Consider the following 23,063-nt stretch of genomic DNA (forward strand, 5'->3'; position numbering starts at 1 on the left):
ATACCATTATTAATAATAATCATTTTACAGATGAGGGAACTGAGGAACGGAGAAATTAAGTGACTTGCCCAAAGTCACACAGCTAAGTAGCGGACCTCTGATTCCCAAGCTCTTTCCACTAAACCACGATGCTTCTCAGCTAGTAGTCATGGACTGTGGGAACAAAATTTAGAGACAGTTGAGAAATAGCGTAGCGTAGCTACTAGAGCATTAGTCTGGGTTCTAATCCCGATTCCCCCACTTGCCTGCTGTATGACGTTGGGCAACTTCTCTGTGTCCCAGTTACCTCATCTATAAAATGGAGGTTAAGACTGAGCCCCACGTGGGACTTGGACTGTATCCAACCTGATTATCTTGTATTTAGCCCAACACTTAGTACAGTGCCTGGCCCGCAGGAAGCGCTCAACCCACCATTATTATTATTTTGTTGATTTACCTTTGGCGTTGAGGATGGCTCTTTGGGTAAATATTTCAGAGTTGGGTATCTTCAGCGTGTCTTAGTGGTAAGAGCACGGGCTTGGGAGCCAGAGATGGTGGGTTCTAATTCCAACTCCGCCACTTACCAGCTGTGTGACTTTGGGCAAGTCACTTAATTTCTCTGAGCCTCAGTAATCTCATCTGTAAAATGGGAATTAAGATTGTGAGCCCCCCCCCCCCCGTGGGACAACCTGATTACCCTGTATCCACCCCAGTGCTTAGAAGTCCACCCCAGTGCTTAGAACAGTGCGTGGTACATACCGTTTAACAAATACCATCATCATCATTATTATTATATGTGTGAATGGCAGGGCTGGACATGCACAGGAGTTGAGCAGATTTTTTCGCCCACTCAAAAAGAAAAATAAGAATGCTGCTACTTGGGGCATGGGGAAGATGGAGTTCTTAAAATACCAACATTTTATTATTAAAAGGGGTCATATTATAGCAGCCCGTGCCGGCAGGCCTGGCTTTTAAAAAGGGGACGCTCCTTTTTAAATAGAAGGAGGCGGAACATCACAAGGGGTTAGCATCCTCAAAAAAACCTTTGGCTTCACCTAGTCCCCCCGAGGGGGTTAGTGACTAATAGAGATAAGTGCTCATCACCGGTGTTTCTCACCGCGGGGCCCTCAACTCTTTGTCTCCGGACGCAATCTTGTGTATTCCACCGTTGGTGGAGGCCATCGAGCTCATAGTGAGTACAACGTGGCTCAGTGGAAATAGCACGGGGTTGGGAGTCAGAGAACAAGGGTTCGATTCCCGGCTCTGCCACTTGTCAGCTGGGTGACTGTGGGCAAGTCACTTAACTCTGTGCCTCAGTTCCCTCATCTGGCAAATGGGGATTAAGACTGTGAGCCTCACGAGGGACAACCTGATGACCCTGTATCTACTCTAGCGCTTAGAACAGTACTCTGAACATAGTAAGCGCTTAACAAATGCCAACATTATTACAAAGGGGTGTTCGCCGTTTATGCGGTTTTTGAGGGGCCACTTGCCCGCTGGGCAATGTGTGTAGTACTAGCAATAATGTTTAAGCGTTTGACCATGTGTACTAAATAATAATAATAATATTGCTAGTTAAGTGCCTACTATGTGTCAAGCACTGTTCTAAGCGCTGGAGTGGCTGCAAAGTTATCAGGTTGTCCCACAAGGGGCTCACAGTCTTACTCCCATTTTGCAGATGAGGTAACAGAGGTGCAGAGAAGTTAAGTGACTAAACGCTGGGAGAGAATACATAGTGGGTTTAATCATCAGGGCGTTACTCTAACATGCCACTCTTTTTGGTAATAATAATAATAATGGTGGTATTTGTTACCAAATGTTACCACCACCACCATCATGCTTCCCCTCCCCTCCCCCCACCCTCTGCTCTTCCTCCTTCCCCTCCCTTCAGCACTGTGCTCATTTGTATATATAATTTGTATATATTATTTATTACCCTATTTATTTTGTAAATGAGGTGTACATCCCCTTGATTCTATTTATCTTGATGATGTTGTCTTGTTTTTGTTTTGTTCTGCTTTGCTTTGCTGTCTATCTCCCCCATTTAGACTGTGAGCCCGTCATTGGTCAGGGATTGTCTCTGTTGCCGAACTGTACATTCCAAGTGCTTAGTACAGTGCTCTGCACATAGTAAGTGCTCAATAAATATTATTGAATGAATGAAAAAGTTAAGTGCTTACTATATGTCAACCACTGTTCTAAGTGCTGGGTTAGATAAAAGCTAATCACGTTGGACACAGTCTTTGTCCCATGTGGGCCTCACAGTCTTAATTTCCATTTACAGATGAGGTAACTGAGGCCCAGGGAGGTGAAGTGACTGGCCCAAAGTCACACAGCAGACAAGTGACAGAGACAGGATTAGAACCCAGGTTCTTCTGACTCCCAAACCCATGCTGGGCCTCAGTTACCTCATCCTTAAAATGGGGAGTGAGACTGTGAGCCCCATGTGGGACCAATCCGACTTGCTTGTATCCACTCCAACGCTTAGTACAGTGCCTCACACATAGCGCTTAACAAATGCCATAATAATAATTATTATTATTTCAGAGAATAAGCCACAGAGTGAAGCAGGGGGAGGGAGAAGAAGCAGGAAAAGCCACTCAGGTTATGGAAGGGACCTTCCCTCCTCCCCTCCCCGCCATCCCCTCCCGCAACTACTGTGCCTAACTTCCCGGCTCCAAACTTCCCAGGCCCTCAGCTCCCCTACATCTCTTCTCCACTCTGGCTAGCGGAGACATCAATGATGGTCACATAATAACCTCCACTCAGCTAGACGATCCAGCCCAGGGCCTGACCTCTCTTACTGCAGCCCTGGTGAGTAAGTTTGTATATGTGTGTTTGAGTCACCGTGGACAGGGAATTGTACGGTCCCAAGCTCTTAATATAGTCTTCTGCACCGAGTAAGCACTCGTAAAGTGCCAGTGGCCAGGACTTTCTGCTTAATCAATCAAGCAATCACATTTAATGAGCAATTTCTGTGTGCAGAGTACTGTACTAACTACTTGGAAGAGTTCAATATAACAGAGTTGGTAGACAAATTCCCTGCCCACAATGACTTACAGTCTAGAGGGGGTTACAGACATTAATATAAATAGATGAATTAAAGATATGTACATAAATGCTGTGGGGTTGAGGGAGAGATGAATAAAGGGTGTAAAATCAGAAGGGAATGGGAGAAGAGGAAATGAGGGCTTAGGTTGGAAAAGTCTCTTGGAGGAGATGTGCTTTTAATAAAGTGGGGAGAGCGATATCTGTCGGATATGAAGAGGGAGGTCATTCAAGGCCAGAGGCAAGATGTGGGCGAGAGATTGGTGGTGAGATAGAGATTGAGGTACTGTGAGTAAGTTGGCATTAGAAGAGTCAAGTGTGCCGGCTGGGTTGTAGTAGGAAATCAGGGAGGTAAGACAGGATGAGTGTTTTAAAGCCTTTGACAAGGAGTTTCTGTTGGATGTGGAGGTGGAGGGGTAAATCACCGGAGGTTCTTGAGGAGTCGGGAAACATGTACTGAACAGTTTTGTAGAAAAATAGTCTGGGCAGCAGAGTAAAGTATGGACTGGAATGGGGAGACATGGGGTGTGACTGAAGCAACAGTGTGGCCAGGGTTTGTCTTCATTCATTCATTCATTCATTCATTCATTCATTCATTCATTCATTCAATCATATTTATTGAGCTCTTACTGTGTCAGCACACTGTACTAAGCGATTGGAAAGTACAATTCGGCAACAGATAGAGACAATCCCTACCCAACAACGGGCCCATGGTATTTATTAAGTCTGTACTGTTTGCAGAGCACACAGTTGGCAGTGAACTGACTTCATCAGCCACATTTACACACACAGAAAACCGTAACTTTCAATACAGTACTGTTGTCTCTAAATCTGTAGAGCTCTTAAAGTTTATACAATTTGCTTTTACTGGAGACAAGATAAAAATTAAGGTCATCATCCCAGATGAACATTTCACTAATCGCCAAGGAATGGGATCAAGAATCTTGGCCTAGTGGATACAGAGAAGCAGTGTGTCTCAGTGGAAAGAGCCTGGGCTTGGGAGTCAGAGGTCATGGGTTCATATCCCAACTCTGCCCCATGTCAGCTGTGTGACTGTGGGCAAGTCACTTCACTTCTCTGTGCCTCAGTTCCCTCATCTGTAAAATGGGGATGAAGACTGTGAGCCTCACATGGGACAACCTCATTCCCCTGTATCTATCCAAGCGCTTAGAACAGTGCTCTGCACGTAGTAAGCGCTTAACAAATAGCAACATTATTATTATTATACAGCATAGGCCTGGGAGTCAGAGGACCTGCGTTCTAATCCCTGCTCTGCCACTTGCCTGCAGTGTGACCTGGGCACTGTGCCTCAGTTTCCTCAACTGAAAAATGGAGATGCAATGTCTATTCTCCCTCCTGCCTATACTGTGAGCCCCATGTGGGACAGGGACTGTATTCACCCTGATTAACTTGTATCTACCCCAGCACTTAGAACAGTGATGGACACATAGTAAACGCTTAACAAATAACATAGTAACATAAATTCCAGCCCCATCTTTCAGCAAGGCAAAAGGGACTGAAGGCGACAATCAAACGGGTGAATGGTATGCCTAGGCAGTAGTGGTGTAGTGCGGTGTCAGAGAACAAGATGAGGCCCTCCAGTTTGGGGTGAAACAGCTAAAGCTAGGACCCAGCACACCGCAGGGTTAATAGATGTTGAACGGCAATTATTAAATTGGGAGAACGCCCTATCCTGGGTTAGTTCCTGGGCCAACACCCCATGGAGAACTTGACCTTTCTTGGGGCTGGTTTTTCCCTCTGCTGGCAATTCTCTATTTACTAAATTCATAAAAGCTGGATAATCCCCACCTTCTCTTGCAGCTCCACCCTGCTCCTTACCTCCTCCTCTAAACTACTCGTCTGTTTGACACATCTCTGTTGGTTGCCGGGGAGACTTCCAGGATCATTTCTGTACGTGTTGCGGCTGCAGGCATGGGAGGCCTCTAGCACACCGCACCCACCTCCTCCTCATTCGCAGTTGCCAGTGGCCCCAGTGTTTGCACAAATAGGCTGGAGTCACTAAGTGTGAGGCCTCGATGTGCAAGCCAGAGACCAGGTTTCTGGCTAGTGCCAGGGGACCAGAAAAAGCACACTTTCCATAGAAGATTGGGAAATGGCTTTGTTGTTTGCTGGCATGCAGATTATGATTTGTTTTCATCCTCCTGGCTTTTTTGTCACGTTTCTCCCCCCTCATAAAACCAGGACACTTCCTCAAGAAGAAGGGAACTCCCAATGGGAGAGCAGGATTAATCCCTCCCCACTATCCAGGCTCCTGTCACAGAGCTATCAGTGTCCCCTGCAACCTCCCTCCAGATTCTAGCTTTTATGAGTAACACAATGCCATTGACCCCCTGACCCGTGCAGCATGCCTGGAGTCTTGGCCTCTCTTGGCCCAGATGCTTGTGGGAAAAAAGCGACTCCTGATTTCAACTTCAGCGCTGCATAAGAATTGTGAAGCAGTGTGACCTAGTGGAAATAGCATTGGTCTGCGTTCTAATTCTGAGTTTGGCTCTGCCACATACCTGTTGTGTGACTTTCGGCAAGGCACTTAACTTCTAAATGCCTCAATTCCCTCATCCACAAAATGGGGATTTCATACCCGTTCTCCCGCCGATTTAAACTGTGAGCCCATGCATGTGGGACCTGATTATCTTGTACCCTAGCACTTAATGCAGTCCCTGGCAGTTAAAAAATATCATTTTTTAAAAAAGAAAAGGAGGATAAGATTTGCTCCCTTTCTAATCCTTTTTTCCTCCTGTTCCTTTCTCTTGCCCCAGGTCCTGGGCACCGGAGGCGGCCAGGAGGGCGATGTGGCCAGATTGGTTCCCTAGCAGCTCTGAAGTTTGCTGTGGTTGGGCTGTACCTGTTGGTCTTCCTGATCCTCGTGGGTGTTTTCATCTTGGCCGGTAAGAAAGGGAGAACGAGCCATTCTGACTGAGTTTCTGAGGATCCTTTGGAGGGGTGACTGGGTGGGGAAGCAGCTCTTCATCACCAGCCAGGAGGATCACCAAAGGAGGTATTTCTTTGGCCTCCTCAGATTGGAACATCTCCTCAGTAACTCTTTTGGTTCCTAGGCGAGGGCATCTATCCTACCAGGAGCTAATCCTCCAATAAGGGAAAATCAGTCTTCCTTCTCTTAAATGTCCTCCCCGGTCAAAAACAGGACAGAAGGACAGAGCTCTTTGTCCCTTGACTGGAGGGCCCTGGTACTTCTCCCATGGTGACCCAGGTCAGAGGAGGATGCTTCTTTCCCTGTCCTTCCTCCATGGAAAAAGCCCAGAGGTGGGAGTCAGAAAGGAAGGTTTCAATCCAGGTTCCACCAATTAGATGCCGAATGACTTTGGACAAGTCATTTAACTCTCTGGGCCTCAGTTTCATCATCTGTAAAATGGAATAAAAACACAAGTTCTCCCTCCTTCTCGGTCTGTGAGTCCCATGTGGGATAAGGACTGTGTCCGGAGTAATTATCTCATATCTGCCCCCATGCCTGGCACATAGTAAGTGTTAACTTAATACCATCACTATTATTCTCAGGTCCATTGGGTGGACTGTCACATGATCCAGACCCCCAGACAGCAATCAGAATGTTTCTCAAATACAGAAATGTGTCTCTGTGGGTCTTGAGATATGTTGGTCCAAATTGCATGTTCTGAGGTCAGAACCTGTGAAAGGGAATTGGTCTTGATGTACTTGGCCCAATGACCTATTTTCCAGTCTATCAGTTCTCTCAGTTCTCCTTCCTGGGGGACTAGTTATCTCTAGTGTGGAGAGAAAGCAAGTTCCATTGTGACAGGAAGTTAATATGCCTGGTATAGTCATCGCACCCCTTATCTGATTCTTCTTCTTCCTATTTTTTTCACTACTTTAAATGTTTTGACCGTGACTTCACCATTTGTAAGGCTTCTTCTGGGCAGGGCATGAATCTTTTGCTTATATTGTATTTTCTCAAGTTCAGTATGTTGTGCTCAATAACTACTACTTATCTACTACTACGGTGTCTGCAACAAGTAGGCAGGAGGGCAGGCAGGCAAAAAACAGAGATAGGGCAGATCTCACCTGAAATGGTGAATAAGATTCACAAAATTCATTAGGTCTAGTCCCTCCTATCCCTAAGTAGCAGTGTACTGTGCTAGGCACTTGGCAAGTACAGAAAAATGACATCGCACATTCCCTGCCCAAGTGCTGGGGGTGGTAATCAATCAATCAATGGTATTTATTCAGTGCTTACTGTGTGCAGAGCACCGTATGTAGGGCTTGAGAGAGGACAATAAAACAGAGTGGTAGACACATTCCCTGCCCACAGTGAGCTTACAGTCTAGAGCGGGAGATAGCAGAAAGGAAGTAGGATCTTCTCATGTGGACCCTGTGCCTCCCCTGAGGTTAAACACACACACACACACACACCATAAAACACTTTGTGCTGCTTGATGTTGTGTTTATGCCACCACCCATCAACCTGGTGTGGGTCCAATGTTAATAGAAGCCCAGCCTCATGACTCAATCCCTCATACCAAGGGACGGTGTCCAGGGATATAGATGTGGAGTCAAGCCACGCTGGGTGGAGGATGATTTAAACAAGTCATAGAATTGCCCAGTCCCAAACAGAGGTTCTGCTCTTTATAGGGTTGGCTGCCACTTCCAAAACAAATCTCCAAAACATTTGAAAGTTACTCAAGACAGCGTGGAAGCTACACTGCCAGAACTAATTCCCTTTTCTGGAGACCTGTTCATGGTATGCTGATGTTTAATGGGCATCTCATAGAGGCAAAGTAGTGGGGGAAAAGATGTGATTGTCCACCTATTTCACCACCATCATCAATCAAAATGTGGCTTAAACTCCCATGCTAAACAACTGAGCAGAAAGCACTGAGCTCCTTCAAGAAACAATGTAAGTCCCAGTTTCTGACTTGGAGTCTCTTTCCCTCACAGTCCAAGTGCAAGACAAACATCAAAAAATCAACTATTCAATTAGAATTAGAAGAGCAATATGCCTCAATAGTAGAGAAAAAAACATGAGAATCACCAGGATTAACAAAAAGGATGTCCATCAGGAAGCATCACTTTAGACACACTGTGACTCCTTTTCATGGTTGATTGAAAATATAAGAGGCCTGATCATTTATTCATTCATCAATATTTGAGTGCCTTTTATTGATATTTACCAAAGGCTAATATTTATTGAGCTCCTATTATCGATATTTACTGAAAGCCAATATTTATCAAGCACTGTGCTGAAACTGGGGAAAGGTTGAAGGATGCTAGTTCAGAAATGGTTTCTCGCCCACTGGGTTGACACAGAGTAAGTGCTTAACAAATACCTTAATAAACAAACAAGACTCATTTAAGGATCCTTTGTCCAATCCATCAGTCAATCAATGGTATTTACTGAGCGCTTACTATGTGCAGAGTGCTGTACTAAGCACTTGGGAGAGTACAGAACAACAGAATTAGTAGACACGTTCCTGTATATATTTACCTGCCTGAGTGTGGCATGTGGATGAGGGACCTGGGCCTGACCTTTCCATAACTTCCTTTACTTCCCCTTCATCAGAGCTATTGTTGAAGAATTTGGGATGGATCCCCTCTAGAATGTATGCTTGTTGTAGGAAGGAAACGTATCTACCAACTCGTTTATAGTGTATTCTCCCAAGTGCTTAGTACAGTGCTCTGCACATAGTAAGCCGCTCCAGTAAATACTATAGATTAACTGTTTGATTAGTTTCAGGTCACTCAATGACCAGACCAGGGAGTGGGCACCTCAAACCTAAACCTTCAATCATATTTTCACTTCCCTGTCAACCTCCAGGCAGCCCCTGCTGACTCAGTTCCCCTGGCAGATTATCCCTGCCTTCCTGTGCCAGGAAACAGGCCAGGAACAAAGAGCTGTCCCAGCTGATGGCTAGAGAATAGAGCTTCTGAGGTCAGGCAGGGCTAGCAGGCCACCCTACCCCTCCCTTTGTCTACGGCCCCCTGGGGCGGGTGGGACCTGACAGTCTGGAGCCCTGGGCAGCGGTGCTCATTTGAATGCAGAAACAGGGACACTTGGATTGACCCCCCCCTTACTCCCTTCCCACACAACTGCTCTCCCTTGGGTCTTCTCCTCCCTTATCTGATTGCATCCAGCTGGCCAGTGAACACTCCTCCCAGGGAAGGGGGGAAAGTTGGCTCTCTTTGCCAGGATGGCTGACAAAGCTATCAATAAACCTTGTTCAGCTTTGGTACTGGGATTCCTGTCCATCCAACTCCTCCAAAATGTCGGTGAGTGCCCTAGGAGTCAGGACAACTGATTCTGGGTTTTTATGGGTCTCCAGACAAGCTCAGGATTGTCGGAGCTCAGGCAGGCTCTACACTGCACCAAAAGAACTGTACAGAAAAGCCACCAACAGTTTCTTCTAGTAGGCCACTAGGATTTGAGGCCTGCCAGGGTAACTGTACTTCTCCCCCTCTAGACTGTAAACTCGTCATGGGCAGGAAGTATGTCTGCTAACTCAGTTGTACCCTCCCAAGCGCTTAGTACAGTACTCTGCACATAGTAAGCACTCAGATACATTGATTGATTGTTCCACCTCTCATGCTCAGGAGTTTCTATGGACCCCCAGGTTTAACTTCTTTCAAAAAATGTGATTTATATCATTATTTCAAAGGCCCATAATCTCTCTCTCCCTACCAATTGAGCTTCGAAGGTCATCCCTGCCCCCCCAGCAATGCAGGGCGAAGCATTCTAACTGGAGACCGCTCAGGAATTCCCAGGGATCTCTCATCGTACACTAGTTGGGAGGAACCAGATCTGGATGCTTGCATATCTGCTGCTGGGGAAACTGAGGTACCGAGAGGAGCAGTGATTTCCCCAAGAGCAAGTTTGACAGAATCAGAAACCATCCAGCACACCCAGGATGGCCAGTAACCAGCCCACTCCCAGTGGACACCTAGGACGAGAATTTTATTTTCTAGATGTCTAAGTTTTCAGTATATGTCATCCATGCAGATGGACTTGGGGTCTTTGATAACATGTTGGGGAAGGTAAAACAAAATACATCAGCTGTGAGGTATTTCAAATATCCTTGAGCAAAACTAGGGGGGCTCAGGAGAGGCCCCAACTCCCTTCCCATCTTCCTCAACTCTGGCTGTAACTGGTTTTATGGGGTGGGAATGAATTTTTTTTACTGACAGTCTTGGAAAGCAGCCTGCAGGCGGAGCTGCTTTTTTCTCAGCTGTTTGTTTTCTTTCCTGAGGGAGACTTGGGAACGTTACAGGAGGATCCCCACTGTAAGGAGGTGACCTCAGAGCCCCCACCTCTATAGGCTGTCACATGGCTTCCATTCATACCTCCCCAGGGGCAGGTGAAGGCCCGGGGCTTGTGTGATGAGAAGGGAGGGAAGAAAAAAGGTGGGAGGGAGAAAGAGAAAAGTTTTTTATAATTATTCATTTAGGGGGAAAAAAAGGCTTTAATCCCTAGGCCCCAGTCCAGTTCTGAAATGCCAGGAGTGAAATCTGAGCCCCCAGGTCTCAGGCTGGGTGTTTGAATCCTCAGCTGTCAATATATCTCCTGGGCTTGGGCAGAGCTCTTTTTTGGCCTACTTCTTGTCCTCCTCATCTTTCTCTCCTTTCTCCACTCCCTCCTCTCTGTCTCCTCCTCTTCCCTTGGAAATCTGACTAAGATTCTGAAGGATGCTTGGAAACCTCGCCTACATTGAGCAAGACTCTCTCCCTGGGCTCCCTAGAACTTCTAAACTCATTTACATGCTCCTTAGTATTTATGCATATCTGTGTGCTCTATTATTTAAGTTGACTTCTCTAGTAGCATTTTTTTTGGTTATCTCTCCCATTAGTGTGAAAGCTCCTTGGGATCAGGGAAGTGTCACTTAGTTATTCTCTACAAGCTCTGCACCAAATGAGTGCTTAATAAGCACTACTATTCTTTCTTCTATCACAAAGGGCTTCAGATACACTTACCACTCTGAAATCCTCTTTTGCACCAGCCTAGCAACTTTAACCCCACATTGGAGTTTCAGTTCTTTATGGGACCAAAGAGCCTATGATGGCAAACGCATCCTTGTGGATTCCTTCCCTTGTGGGAGGCCACTCAAACTGAAAGGTTAAGAGAGCCCTCTGTGGGACCTGAAAAGCTTATATCTATCCCAGCATTTACTACAATGCCTGGCACATAGTAAGGGCTTAACAAATACTATAAAAAAAGAGAATGTCAGGTGATAGACTGGATGGTGATTTTTATTTGCAATTTTACCAGAATCTCAGCCCACACTGTGTGACTTTTGACCTGCGAAGATCAGGGTCTGAAATTCACATAAGCTGAGTCAGCAAGGGACAAATGTTCTTTTTTTTAAAAAAAGTGTTTTTTTTTTCTTTTCTGGAGAAATCTCCATTTTGGCTCTGAATTAAGGTGACTATGATTTTGGGAACTAAAAGTCGAACAGGAAGCAAGAAGGGCCCCTAGAGCGGAAGGAAGACATAGCAGGAGACACAGCCAAAGGGAAAGAAACAATGGTGATTTATCTGATTTGCTAGTTTTATGCCACGAAAATGGCATTTTCTAAAATCCTGTACCTACTCTTTATTCTCCAAATGTGAATCCTTCCCAACGACAGGCCCTGGGAAGGGAGTTGCTCTGGGCCCACCCTCAGTTTTGTGGCTGGATTTGTCAGGGCGAGCCTGCAGAACTTCAGCTGCACAAGCAAGTGCCAGCCCCGATGGGTCCCCATCTCACGGGAGCTGTGCTTGGTTCCATCCCCAAGTTTGGTAGCTTGGACCCGCACTGGTAGAAAGATGGGCAGAGTGGATGCTACAGGCCATGGTAGGGGGTGGCTGTGGAGTGAAGGTGTTTCCCTGACCGGGACTACAAAGCCAGGCTGGAACTGGGTGGGAGGAAGGAGGGAGGGCAGGCAGAGGAAAAGTGTGCAGGAGCCTGTCTGAAGTCCTTTTCTCCCTTATTCTCTCCCCCTTCAAAGCCTTATTGAAGGCACATCTCCAAGAGGCGTTCCCTGACTAAGCACTCTTTTCCTCTTCTCCCTGACTTACTCCCTTCATTCATCCCCCCCTCCCAGCTCCAGAGCACTTATGTACATATCTCTAATTTATTTATGTATATTAATGTCTGCCTCCTCCTCTAGACTGTAAGCTCACTGTGGGCAGGGAATGTGTCTATTATTATATTGTATTCTACCAAGTGCTCTGCAAACAGTAAGTGCTCAATAAATATGATTGAATGGGTAAACTATGTAAATTTTTGGTACTGTGGAGATACGTGCAGAACAACGATTTAGAAAAATAATCCAAGCAGCAGACTGAAGTGTATCCTTATATTCACTTACCTTGCCAAATTTATTTTAATGTCCATTTCCCCGGCTAGATTGTAAGCTCCTTGAGGGCAGGGATTGTATCTACTCTATTGTATTGTACTGTCTCAAGTGCTACAGTGCTCCGCACAAAATAAGGACTTAAATACCATTGATTGATTAGAGATGGGAAGGGAGATCAGTGAAGAGGTTGCTGCAGCAATTAAGTTGGTATATGACAAGAGCCTGGACCGGTTTGGTATCCAATTGTATGTAGCGGTAAGGGAAGATCCTGGAAATATTGTGGAGGAGAGCCCGGCAGGCCTGAGCAACAGACTTAACATAGGGGTTGAAAGAGAGCGAGAAGTCAAAGTCAAATCAGAGGTTGCTGCTGGTTTTAGAGATGGTCGGTTGGTATTGTTGTCAACTGTTTTGGGAAAGGTAGGTGGAGGAGAAGATTTGAGAGGAAAAGATGAGACCAGTGTTCTCTACACAAGGCCATGCTGCTTCTCAGCAGTTGAATCCCCGTGTTCAGCTGTGATGCAGCGGTGTCTGAGGCTTTGTTTTACTGTGTCTTAAAATGTTTCCTTTGCTTTCACTTTCTCAATTCCAGCTCTAGAATGGAGCAGGTGTGTGGGAATTCTGCTCATCTATCGTCTCCCACTCAGGGTAGCCGCATTAACTTGAGCTTAACTTCGTGGTTTGGAGACTGACTACGTTTCAGTAGAATAAGGTTGGGAGGAGACCAGAAGACACTGAGGCTTTAGCTCCCAAGCTTCACATACCAAGATAAAACCCCAAATAATGCAACCAACTGCCCCAGATTCCTCAAGTCATCCATGTCCTTACATTGTCCTCCAGTTACTTCTTGGTAGATTGTCTCTCAGAGAGGAAAGATGGGCCCAAGGCAATCAGACAAACAACAGGGAGAACTGGGCAGAAGAAAGCTCAGTGTGAGAATCCTTGGGGAGCAATGCTGGGATTTTGAAAGCAAGTGTTATGGAACAAATTGTCCGAAAAGACAATAACAGGGAAAAAATGCTCAGCCTCTCAGCTTCATTTCAGGCTCATGATCTCATGCTGTGCTCTGCCAGACCCAAATCAGTGGTGTTGCATCAGGCTACCTTCTCAGAATAAAAGCAGGTCCAAGTGTCCCCATTGCTGGGCCACAGGGAAGGACTTGGGTGGAGTTGGGAGGCCGCAAAGGAAAGCAACCTTTGAAGAGTGAGGCACGGAAGTAGCTGAATCTACCATATAAAATGAAGGCCAATTGGAGCGAGGGAGGCTCACTGTATTTCCTGGAGAATTGGGTGTGGGTATGAAGAATTTGGAGAATCCCATGCTAGGCTGTCTCTTCAAGAGACAGAGGGCCCTTGTCAGGGATTATAGTCCTCCAAAGTTTGTTTGGGGAGAGAGCATTGGAAACTGGCCAGGTGGTAACAGTGGGGAGGAAGACTGGCATGGCTGCGGTTCCATAGGGAAAAAGTGCTCCCTCCTCCTCCCTGACCCAAATGAATTCCAAAAGCCAGAATCCCCACTCTGGCTTGACCCATCTCTCAGGAATGACATTTGGGTCTTTCCATTTCCCAGGCAACCATTTGCCAGCAGACCAGGTCCACCCTTTCCCTTGTTCTCAGATCTCTCCCACCTCCCAGGACAGCCCCCGGGTTTCCTGATTATCCCTGCTTCCCACGGTGCTATGATCCCTGACCTCAAGAAGTTTACAATCTAGTGGGGTGGGCACAGAACAGACCTTAAAATAAATTAGCCTGGGAGTCAGGGGGCCTGGTTCTAACCCTGGCTCTGCCACTTGCCTGTTGTATGACCTTGGACAAGTCACCTCATTTCTCTGGGCCTCAGTTTCCTCATAATAAATGTAATAATAACTGTGGTCTTTGTTAAGCGCTTACTATGTGCCAGTCACTGAACTAAGCTATGGAGTGAATACAAGCAAATTGGGTTGGACAAAGTCGCTGTCCCACATGGGGCTCACAGTCTTAATCCCCAATTTACAGATGAGATAAATGAAGCATAGAGAAGTGAGGTGACTTCTCCAATATCATGCAACAGGCAAGTAGCAGAGCCGGGATTAGAACCCAGGTCCTTCTGACTCCCGGGCCTGTGCTCTATCCACTAGACCATGCCCACTTCTCATCCATGGGACAGGGACTGTGTCCGACCTGATTATCTTGCATGTACCCCCAGTGCTTAGAACAATGCTTGGCACCTTGTAAGTGCTTAGCAAATACCGTAATTATTATTATATGCACAATTTTCATTTAAATATAGTAAATTATAATTGTTCATATAGGAAGCTATATTTCCTTGCAATAAGGTTTTTATATATGTTTCTCATTTAAATATGAAAACTCCCATTTTGCTCTTTAAAGAAGTGTTAATTGTGTTAATAGCTGGCAAGAATGAGTCAAAATACATGGAATCAAGCACACTCCCTTCATGTAGCACTATTAGCAACAACGGTAGTAGTAAGTAGCAATAATAATAATGTTGGCATTTGTTAAGTGCTTACTATGTGCAAAGCACTGTTCTAAGCACAGGGGAGGATACAAGGTGATCAGGTTGTCCCATGTGGCTCACAGTCTTAATCCCCATTTTACAGATGAGGTAACTGAGGCACAGAGAAGTTAAGTGACACACATCTCACACACACACTAAGTCACAGTGTCACACTTTGTCACAGTTAAGTGACAAAGTCACACAGCTGACAAGTGGTGGACCCGGGATTTGAACCCATGATCTCTGACTCCCCAGCCTGTGCTCTTTCCAATGAGCCATGAATAACAACAGCAGCATTCCCTCTAAGAGTGGAGACAAACAAAAAACATTTACAACAAGGTCAAAATAAATTATTTGATCAGACATATATACATGAGCACTACGAAGGGTGTAAATACATTCAGTAAGGCTTATCACTTTATTAGGATCATTGAAAATAATTTGCTCTCAGCTTGTTTTCAGAAACTGCCCAAAGTGCATGCAAACACCGCATTTAACCAAGAGCTAAGCCCTCAAACTTTCCTGTATGACCCCAGTGCCCAGATTCAAGCAATGCTAGACCAGAACTGACAGAGTCCCTGTCTCAATGAGCTCGGGGAAACAGACCCCACCATCACTCCGGACCATAATTTAGTTGGCTTGGTTTGCTCCTGACATTTCAGGAACTCAATTAGAGGAGGGAGGAAGAAGCCACAGTTGGCTTGCCTTAGGTATGGTTATGCTTTTTTCAATGACATATTTTTCGCACATGCCGTTCTCATCGAGCCAAGGAAACGACTCCATTATTCCTCCCTCTAATCACGCTTCAATAATCACTTGGCCAAATTTAGTCACTTTTCATTTTGGTGGTATTTGTTGAGCATCTATTCTGGGCAGAACACTGTACTTGATGCTTGGGGAAAATGCTATCCTGGCCCCTGAGATGATTCTTTAATGGGAGAGAAAGTAAGAGACAGTAGACATTAATTGACAAATATACCATGGTACAGAATGAGGAAATAAATATAAACAGACTCAAGTGATTAAATAAAATAATCAGATAATAACATGAGTAACTTGACTGAAAGCTCCTGAGAGCAGGGGCCATGTCTTTGACTATTATCGTATGCTCCTGGGATGTAGAACAGTGCTCTGTGAACAGTAAGCACTGAGGAGGAGGATAATGAATGCTAAGGAGGTGGGGTGGCATGATTAGAAAGATGGGGAAGTTATTCAGAGAATGCTTACTGGAGGTGTTTACTTTTTGGAAAGCTTTGCAAGAGGGGTGGGGCATGATTCAGCAGAGATGAGGAGGGAAGGCATTGTGGACAGGAGAACAGGTGTGAGCAGTGAATCAGAGGAAAGAGAATCAAAAGTGAGGGACAGTTAGGAGTTTTGTTTGGGAGGAGTGACTAGAAGCAGTGTGCCTAGTGGAAAGAGCGCATACCTGGAAATCAGAGGATCTGGTTCTAAAACCGACTCTGCCACCTGCCTGCTTGTGTGATCCTGGGCAAGTCACATAACTTATAGTTTCCTCATTTGTAAAATGGGGATTAAATACCCTTCCTCCCTCCTACTTAGAGCTTGAGCCCCCACATATGAGCTTCCTCATAGACAGGGACTGTGTTCGATCTGATTATCTTCTATCTCCCCCTGCACTTGTAGTACAGTGCCTGGCATATAGTAAGTGCTTAACGAGCACCATTAAAAAGAAATCAGGTGTGTTGACCGTGATAAGAAAGTGATGAAGGGGAGAGGATTAAGAAAGGAAGATAAGTTTTGGCCAGATGAAATTTTAAGTGCTGATGGTCATTTAAAGTGTTGATGGCCGTGCAGATGGAGCTATCCTGAAGGCAGTCCGGAAAGACCAGGTTGCTGAGCAGATGGAAGCTCAGGCCTGGTGAAGTAGATTTAAGAGTCACCCGCATTTAAGAGGTGGTAGTTGAAACCATTTGTTTGGATGAACTCCCTAAGAGAGTGAATGTAAAGTGAGATGAGAGTCCAGAACTGAGCTTTGTGGGACAGTTTCAATTAAAGGCCTGTTCAGAGACTCAGGTCTTGTCAGAGAGGTGGGATGAGAGACATTCTCCCTATTCCCCCACCATGCACCCTCTGTGTACTCAAAGAAGGAGTCAGGGAGGGAGGAGAGAAGACTCTAACTGGTGGCTTGGCCTAGTGGAAAGACCACAGGCGTGGGAGTCAGAAGACTTGGGTTCTAATCCCAGCTCTGACATTTGTCTGCTGTGTGACCTTGGACAAGTCACTTCTCTGTGCCTCAGGTATATCATCTGTAAAATGGGGAGTAAGATAGTGAGTTCCATATGGGACATGGACTGTGTCATATTAATGACTCTCTCCCTCTAGACTGTAAGATCACTGTGGGCAGGAGATGTGTTTGTTATATTGTACTCTCCCAAGCACGTAGTACAGTGCTCTGCACACAGTAAGCACTGAATAAATGCGATTGACTTGATTTGATTTGCCTGGCACATAGTAAGTGCTTAACAAATTTCATTTAAAAAAAAGAAAAAATTCTTGCTTCTTTCTGCTAGTCTTTTCTACCAGCTCCAGTTTAGGTGGACTGCGCATCTTCACTGTAAGCATTTGTATCGAGGATCCTGTTTTTAAAGTCCTTCAAAGGCACCTGGAGTCTTCTACCCTCCTTTCCTTCTTCTAGATTTTTGATTAAGTCCTGGCTTTTACTCATACTTTCAAGATCTGTATCCATTTTGTGTACTCGAGTGAATTTAGTGTTGTCCTGGAATTCTGGGTGGGAAGAGATAGGAATCCTTTATGTTCGACCATCCAGCTGTAAGAGATTCAGGTTGCTGAAACTGAGGTTGGTTTTCAATAACTTTTATGACTCTAGATATCCACTGAACCCCACTTCCAGGGAGAAATTCAGAATAAGTGAGCCATCTAGCCCCCTCTAAGGCTTTCTTCCCATTACAGCTGTGTCTTACCGAACCAGAGCCTCGCATTTCGGGTGGAGCATCTTGCACCCATCTGGTGCAGCTTGGATCTATAGCCAGGCACAGTCCTTGGCAAATTGGACAAACAGATGTGTGTATAAATGTATGGAGACACACAGTAGCATGTGTGTATGATTTTATATATCTGATAGCTAGGGCCAGGTCAACCTCCACTGGGGCCTGGGTTTAATCAATTTTGCAAGGCCCCTACATGGTGAGTGATATCACGTAATGTAGAAGATATCATCCTTGGGCAGTGGTAGCTGTGTGTGTGTATGAGTGAGAGAGAGAGAGATCTTCCCACCAGAATCCCCACAACTTCCTCTACCTCGTTCTGGACTGATTCTATCACTCTCAGAGAGGTAAACCTAATCCCTCATGACAATCTCATCTAGCAGCACATTCAATCCCCTGGCATTATTCTCCTCCACCTCCCCAGACTGAGCAGCAGAGTGAAGTGATTGGCTGTCCGGGGATCTCTGAGTAGGACTGACCATGTCTGGTTGGCAGGGAAGTTAAAAGAGAAGGTAGCCACCTGCTTGCTAGCTCTTCATTTGAAGGTGGAGAACCAGTAAACCAGATATTGGATGCTTTAATATCAGGAACCTGGGTTGGGGGCCAGGCCCAGCCTGGGGTCTCGCTATCCAATGACTACTGTTGCTTCCTAGAGGATATCTTCAAATTTCTGATTGGGAGAAAATGTGAATAGTTTCTTTCCCAGCTGGGCTCTTGAATGTTTTTTCTCTGGGCTTCATCCCTGTGAGCCTTGGTAATCCAGCCCTGCTAATGTCTCCTAATGTGCAGACATAATGGACTTTATCTGCTTGGAGGCTGTCATGCTAATGTATCAGCTCTCAGGCCTCAACCTGCTATACCTGCTGGGGAAAACTAGGATTTGGGTCCAAATTAATTCTGGGCCCTACATGTTTCCTCATGGCAAAGATGTTTCCAGCCATCTTTTCAATTAAGCAAAAGAATGCTTGGAAGTCACTTCTTTTTTATCAAATAATTTCTAAATCAACTGAAGATAATTTATCAGAAGCCATGCAGATGAGGATATTTGACTGGGTGATTGGTATTTGGGTGTGACCTACCATTGGCCCTTGGGTCACCTGATTGACAGCTGCTCTCAAGGAATGCTGGGGTCTATTTGTTCACCTCACCCCCATTCTACTTGAACTTTGGAAACAGCCAAGATGTGGCCAGAAGTGCTGTCTAACAATTAGGCAGACATGCAGATGCAAAGGTCCCGGGGAAGGGGAGGTTGGATGCTAGAGGTGGGATGTGGCTCTGTAAACACTCCCCTTGCCTATCCAACAGTCTTAATCCCACAAGTGTTGGCATAAGCCACTGTGTTAGATTTGTCTTACATAGATTTAGACCAAAAATGAAAATTTCACTTGACAAAGTCTTCTCAAATATACCTTTGCTCCATAAAGACCCAGCTGTTATGTTGGCTGGTGCTGTCCCACATGGATTTTCTAAGAACTCTTCAACAGGCCTTAAATGGTAATAGGGGGTGCTCTTTTGCCAAACCACCTTCTCCCTCTCTTTCTGCTCCACCCAAATCATTAGTACTCTGTTTTCTTTTGTGCTCATCAAAAGATATTAACTTTCCCTCCCCTGTGTACCTTAAGGACTGATCATCTTTCCCATTCTTACCTCATCCCAGTCCCTCTTCCCTTCCATCTCCCTCTCCCTGGCTAACCAAATTCTTTTTGCTCCTCAGAAGACAAATTATTCTGATTATTCCAACTGGCTTCCTTCCAAGCCCTTCCATAGCTCTCCTCTCTGATAGGTTTTGATTTCTCGATAAGGATCGTCCTCTCCCATTTTCCAGAGAGTGGGTCCCTTTTTACTCAGATTGTCCAGTTTCATTTCCTTTCCCTCTCTCAGGCTTTACTGTGGGAGAAAGCTATTTTTTAGCTGTGAGGTTTAAAAAACCCCTTGGCTCTTTTCCTGCTCCCTTTCCCACTCTCCCTGTAGAGGATGAGGAGAGGAGGGTTTCTCCCTTCCCCATTTGCCTTTGAGGATCTATAACTGTCACCTGTTCTCCATCTCTTTTGCAGTCTCCAGGCCTCAGAGTTCCCCAGATGACCTGAAGACCCTGACCTGGAATGTAAACAGGTTGAACGAGAGCTTCCGGGACTTGCAGCTGAAGATACTGCAACTGCCGTTCCACGGGGACACGATGGAGCACATCTGGAAGCTGCAGGACCTGCTGCAGAACCACTCGGACTCCCTGCTGCTGCTGACCGGCTCCCTGCAGCGTCTGGAGAACACACTGTGGAGCCTGCAGACTCAGGCAGGCCAGACCGAGCAGGCCGTCTCCCTCCTGCGCGACAGCACCAACCAGCAGAACGATGCCACCCAGCTGGAGCTCTACCGGCTGCAGGTGGAGAGCAATGGCAGCCAGCTGCTGCTGCGGCACCATGTGGGGCTGTTGGCCGGGCTGTCCAGCCGGGTAGGTGCTCTGGGGGACCAGTTGGCCGACGTGAACGGGGCCCTTGGGGGCCTGAACCGGACCCTATCCTATGATGTGGGCATCCACCGCACTCGCCTCCAGGACCTGCAGGTGTTAGTCAGCAATGCCAGTGAGGATGCCCGGCGCATGCGGCTGGTGCACATTAGCATGGAGCAGCAGCTGAAGTTCGAGCTGGCCTTGCTCAATAATGTGACCGAGGAGCTGCGGCTCAAAGACTGGGAGCACTCCATGGCCCTGAGGAACATTACTCTTATGAGAGGTACAGCCTGGCTTCCCCCTAACCCCCGTGCCATCCTGTCTCCCCATTTCTGTCTATCCCTGATGCCACGGGCCTACCTATGACATACCTGGCCCTCCATCTGTCTGATTTTCTCTCCCTCTCTCCATTTCCAAAATGCCAGAGGCTGCAGCCTTTCCCCATCAGCTCTACCCAACCCATTCCCTCACTGCACTACGCCTCACCCCGCCCCAGACCCTGAATCCATTAAAATCCATTTCTTCCTCCAAAACCTTTTCTAAGTGGAAATGAAATGAGGATTTTCACCGCACCACTCTTCTGATTCACCCTCTCCAGCACATAATCCATCAACTCGTGCTTCCAGATAACATAACTATCTGCTTATTTTATTCTCAGGCTTGGCTCCACATATTTTCCCTCTTTTTCGGATGTGGTATGCTTCTTTTTGGAATTTGTGCTTCTTTGTGTATGTCAGTATCAGTGTTGCCTGGAAGAGATTATAAACTGCTAGAAGGCAGGAACCTTGTTCCTTTCCAGTGATTTGTATGGCCCCGTGGTCTTTGGGTGCTTCAGCAATACTTTGATGATGATGACTGATCATTTCAGATGGGGTACGGCCTCATTTTATCTCCAGATCCCCAGACCCAAGCTGCACCAGACTTTGGAGATAGCGGTGGTGTGGGGGATAGCATGCCTCATTGCTCGAGGGCCAGGGGAGCTGGGGAGCAGCGAGCAGTAGAGGAAGCCCCTCGTCCACACACCTGCACCCACCCCCACCCACCCTGTCCCAAGAGTTTTCCAGATTGCCTTGCCTCCTGGGCTCTAGAGCCTTCTCTTTCTTTGGCTCCTAGCCTCCTTGTCCTGCTCCAGACCCCCTCTGAGGCCCATTTCCTTTCCCCATCCCTTAGTGCCCTCCAGCCCCACCATGGACTTTCCCAGCCCCTCCTATGTGCGTCCTGTCTGCTCCTGCCACTCTCTGGCCCCAGTCCCTATATGGCTCTTGCCTGCAGCTGGGTTTGGCCACTCTTAGCTCGTAGAAACTTTCAAAGCACTCACTTGAGCAAAGAGTTGGGAGCAGTACCCAGGTTCTAGTGCTGCAAGTCAGGGATCTGCTGGCCTGTCTCCCTGTCCCTGTACTGGCCACACATGGCAGGTGGTTTGGCCTGGGCCTTTGGCTCCAAGAAGCTTCTAAGACCTGTGCATCTTTGTCTCTCCTCCCCACCCAACCAGGGAAGTCAACTGCCTCAGGAGAGTGTGGGCATATTGCAGTAACTCCTGGGAGCTCTGAGCCATATTGTACTCTCCTAAGCACTTAGAACAATGCTCTGCACATAGTAAGCTTTGAGTAAATACCATTGATTAATTGACTAGAAGCTCCTAGAACCCTACAAAGCCAGGAAACAGCATAGCCCAGTGCAAAGAGCACGGGCCTGGGAGTGAGAGGACATGGGTTTTAATCCCGGCTCTGCCAATTGCCAGTTGTTTGCTGTGTGACCTTGGGCAAATCACTTCATTTCTCTGGACCTCAGTTTCCTTAACTGTAAAATGGGGATTAAATATCTGTTCTCCCTACTACTTAGACGGTAAGCCCCATCCGGCCATCCAAGCTAATTAACGTGTACCTACCCCAAAGCTTAGAACAGTGTTTGACATATAGTAAGAGCTTGACAAATACCATAAAAAATGAGAGTTGCCTAGTCAGTGCTCCTAGGTGACCCTGATTGGCCCAGTAGGCTCAGCTCTGGGCTCAGTCAGTATGGTAATGGGTAGCCTGGAAGTTGTGCAGGTTCTCTCTCTCTCTCTCTCTCTCCTTCTGTCTTCCCGGGCCTCTCAGTATTCACCTGAATGCTGAGGGGAGGAGTCCAACCCTGCTGGATCCCTGCCTTCTCCACCCGACTCTGAAGTGAAAGCAGCATCCCTCTGAGCTGTGCCTGAGTTCGCCAATGGAGAGCGTTCTCCATCACTCAGCACCTGGGGACTGATGTGCATTCTGGAAGGGGTTGTTTAGATTCATGGTCATTCTTCCCCGGTCCTGGGTTCAGTCCACTCCCTGGCCCACTGGCTGCGTTGATCACGTTTTTGGCACTCCCCCATTCCGATCCCAACTCGGGCTCATCCTCCTTGTCAGCCCCTCTTGCTCTCGTTCACAGTCCGCTGATGAATGATGTGCTTTCTTTCTCTCCTTGTTGTCCCGTGCGAGGCCAAGGCAGTGCTCCTCCCAAGCCCTCAGTCACATGATCACAGCACTCCTCAGAAGATGCTTCCAGCTGCAGTTTCTCAGAAACAGAGAGAACGTTTGAAACTGGGGCTGGACTGTGGCGGTGGAAGGAGGTGAAGCTGGATGGGGCTCAGGCTTTCTCAGGCCATGGGAAAGACACGGGAGGGGTAACAGAGTCCTCATGGCCCAGGAATTTCAAAGCTCCAACCGGCACTTCCAAAAGCAACTTTTGTTCTGCCCAAATTTTCTTTCTGGCCCCGATTCCAGTGAGCTTTTCAGCTCAGGGAGGATCACTGGTGGGTTGGTGGCTTGGAAGAATTGTCCTGACTGGTGG

The 23,063-nt window shown here is 46.7% G+C and overlaps 1 protein-coding gene across 2 annotated transcripts in view; it reads left to right on the forward strand.

Annotated features, from left to right (window-relative positions):
• The window catches only part of SCARA5 (scavenger receptor class A member 5), a 70,518-nt gene that overhangs the window by 15,106 nt on the left and 32,349 nt on the right, over nucleotides 1–23,063 (forward strand). For both annotated transcript variants that reach the window (XM_007666725.3, XM_001507041.4), the window contains exons 4-5: nucleotides 5,805–5,933; nucleotides 19,858–20,532. In XM_007666725.3, coding sequence (XP_007664915.1) covers nucleotides 5,805–5,933; nucleotides 19,858–20,532 — 804 coding nt within the window. The remainder of the gene's footprint in view (nucleotides 1–5,804; nucleotides 5,934–19,857; nucleotides 20,533–23,063) is intronic.

Source organism: Ornithorhynchus anatinus, chromosome 9, assembly GCF_004115215.2.
Source record: "Ornithorhynchus anatinus isolate Pmale09 chromosome 9, mOrnAna1.pri.v4, whole genome shotgun sequence".
NCBI classification, from domain to species: domain Eukaryota; kingdom Metazoa; phylum Chordata; class Mammalia; order Monotremata; family Ornithorhynchidae; genus Ornithorhynchus; species Ornithorhynchus anatinus.